The 3119-nt window shown below is 42.9% G+C and overlaps 2 protein-coding genes across 2 annotated transcripts in view; one reads left to right on the top strand and one right to left on the bottom strand.

Annotated features, from left to right (window-relative positions):
• Window positions 1-3111, top strand: part of LOC107085043 (E3 ubiquitin-protein ligase RNF182-like) — a 33374-nt gene extending 30263 nt beyond the window's left edge. Inside the window, exon 2 of the mRNA XM_015375176.1 lies at window positions 1574-3111. Coding sequence (XP_015230662.1) covers window positions 1574-2325 — 752 coding nt within the window. The 3' untranslated portion in view covers window positions 2326-3111. The remainder of the gene's footprint in view (window positions 1-1573) is intronic.
• The window catches only part of cep89 (centrosomal protein 89kDa), a 111780-nt gene that overhangs the window by 52443 nt on the left and 56218 nt on the right, over window positions 1-3119 (bottom strand). The window lies entirely within an intron of this gene.

Below are 3119 nucleotides of genomic sequence, written 5' to 3'. Positions count from 1 at the left end.
TGTCAACCTATTGAACGGAGCTGAACTGAGAGAGCGTGCCGTTCACAGACACCAGAATGAACGAGTTCACAATAATGTTCATCAGGCAGTAATACAGTACGTTCAGTTCACGTTCGCCCAAAATATGAAGGAGTTCATGAACTTACGTTCAATGAACGCGTTCAGGCACAACACTGCACAGCGCCCCCTACCGAACAAGATGGGTAGCCCGGTCAGCAAGGACCTGAGGAAGGGCGGCTGCTGACGTCACTCTGCTGCGCCCGTCACTCAGAATGCTTTTTTCGTTTTCGAGTTATGGACAGTACTTTGCTGGCAGACCACGAAAACAAAAAAACAATGTCCGCTGTGTTTTCTCTTTGATTATGGCATAATATGTGCAGTTTTTAAGAAGAAAATGCAAATGCAAATAGGAGGATTGATTACTAATTTCATTTAATGAGTCAAACAATGCAGCCACCTTCTTAAAATGAAAAAGCATTTCCGGAAATGCTTTTTCATTTTCAAATTTTACATTTCAAATTGAATTTTGGTATGTATTTGCTGAGGTACATTTTGAAAAATAAATCTCAAATGTCTTTTCCTTTTTCATTTTAATTAATTAAAAGGATGAGCGGTGTTAAAGAAGAAAATTAAAATGCAAATAGGATGATTGATTACTAATTTCATTTATGAGTCAAACAATGCAGCCACATTCTTAAAATAAAAAAGCATTTCTGAAAATGCTTTTTTATTTAAAATATGGTAACGATTTGCTTCCATACATTCCAGGCTCATTTATGAGCTAATATATTCCCAAAAACTAAGACCGTTTGTTTAAATAATTGGATGCAAACTATTGGTACTTCAACACAGCAGGAAGCAGATTTCTCATCTTGATCAAAATATTTATTTTATACTAAAAGGCTTAAAAGTTTCATCAAATCCAGTCAAAACGCCAAAGAGCGCCTCTCACAACCTCCAAAGAAACTTCTAATCTCAGGCATGGATGAAGAGATGCGGAGTTTGGAAGCAGAGAACAAACATAGCTCATACAAACCATGTATGATCCGTTCTCTTACAAAAATTAACAACAAAACGAAAATATTTGGGTAGAAACTGAACATGTTAGAACTGATATTTTATAAGGGATGGCCAAGCTCCCAAAAACTAGGGTGAAATATTTTTTTTCCCTCAAAATAAAAGAAAAAAAACATTCCATAGAGGTTTAAAGATTGGTGATTAAACAACTGCTATTCTGCTGTGGTCCAGACAAGAACTTAGAGAAAATATTAAAGGTGTTTCTCCTTCTATCGCCTCTCCACACAGATCGATATCACCACTGGGTTTAGCTTTGCCACAAAGGGCAGAGGGATGACACCCTGATCTAATTCCCAGGCCATAAATCATTCATCACTGGCAGGGACACAGAGCCAGAGCAGTCAGGGAAGGCTGAGGCCTGACCTTTCCATGCTGGAACTAAAACATCCTATTTTTTTCTGTCTGTTCTCTTACATCAGACTTCACCCATGAGCCAAGCCTTATCTTTTATCAATCTAACCCTCTCTTTTCAATCTGCTCCCTTATATGTCCACAGAACGTGACTTGAAGATGGGCAGTCCTGAGCCTGCGTCAGACGAGAAGGACTGTCCTCCTCCAGAGGAATTAGAGTGTAAAATCTGTTACCAGCGCTACAATGCAAACAATCGGAAGCCTAAGATCCTGGGCTGTCTGCATCGGGTGTGCTCCCGCTGCCTCGTTAAGATTCTGGACATCACCGACGGAGCAGGCTGCATCCCCTGCCCTTTCTGCCGACACCAAACTGAAATCCCTGAGCAACAGGTCTCTGCCCTTCCTGATGACGTAAACATCATGTCCCACCTGGCTACGCGGGACAAGTCCTGCAGCTTGGACCAGAAGAGGGAGGTGGTCCTGACTCCAAAGAGTCTGTCCTCCACCAGCCCGTCTCATGACTCCTCGAACTGCCTGGTCATCACCATAATGGAGCTCCAAAGGGACTCCCAGCGGTCTCCGAGCCACAACGGCAGCTCGGATGTCTACGCTGAACAGAGCCTGGACTCCGTATCAATAGGCTCCAATGGACCCACTGACCATGATGCGCTGTCTAAGCTCTGCTATCATGTACCGCGTATCTTGGTTTGGCTGCTCGGTTTCTTATACTTCGGCTCGCTGCCGTTGGGAATTTACCTGTTAGTGATCCAGAGAGTGACTCTAGGAATTGTATGTGTTAGCTTAGTGCCATCCAGTCTGACGGTTTGCCTAGTGTACGGCTTCTGTCAGTGCCTGTGTCAGGGCATGTGTGACTGCTTTGCCCGGGGCCGAGAGTAAAGCAACTATAGGACCAGGGACAACTCCAGAAAACAGGGAGCCACAGCTCTCCCCGATAGATTGATAATATCACCCTCTTCATAAGCTTAATTGCACAACTAGCAGGCAGCTGTCTTCATGCAAATAAAGGATCATGGAGAAAGAAAATGAAGCCTATCTTTAGTGGTGTGCTCTGCTGTCTTCACGCCTACTGCTTCCACATCAGTTTGGCTGAGAGGAGCAGAGTCGCTGACAAGCTCAGCCAGCAACTGGAGCCTGCAGTAAACCTACAGTCTTGTGATGTATGTCTCTGTATATGTGCCTGAACAGTTCTGTGATGTGAATGTGAGGTGGTCTGAAAACCTTCTTAGAGCAGGCAATCAGTATTTAACACAAGCAGACTTAGGAAGAAATGGAGTAAATATACAGTGCTTTGCAAAACTGTTGATCCTTATTGAATGTTTCGCATTTTGTCAATTTAGAACAAATTTCAGTGTATTTCTATTGTTATTATAGGTTACATACCAACATGGACTGGGGCATGATGGAAATTAAACTTTTTCACATGAATGCGTGGAGAAACGCTAAGCCTGCTATACATAAATGGTGCCAGAAGAGTCGTGTTGGATGTTTTTCTTCAAGGAAACTGGTCAGAGATTGAATGTAGGGAGTTAAACAGAGTAAGCCTGGAAAAAATCTGTTAGATGCCATAAAAGTCTTCAGGCTAGGGCGAAGGCTTACTTCCCCAAATAATGTAAATGCTAAACTTATCGATTTTCCGGTTCTCGACCGGAAAAAGGTGGCTTGTCCCCTTC

The sequence above is a fragment of the Cyprinodon variegatus genome, unplaced genomic scaffold, assembly GCF_000732505.1.
Source record: "Cyprinodon variegatus isolate N-32 unplaced genomic scaffold, C_variegatus-1.0 Scaffold114, whole genome shotgun sequence".
NCBI lineage: Eukaryota > Metazoa > Chordata > Actinopteri > Cyprinodontiformes > Cyprinodontidae > Cyprinodon > Cyprinodon variegatus.
The sequence above is the reverse complement of the archived record's forward strand: the minus strand, read 5'-3'. Positions and strand labels throughout refer to the sequence as shown.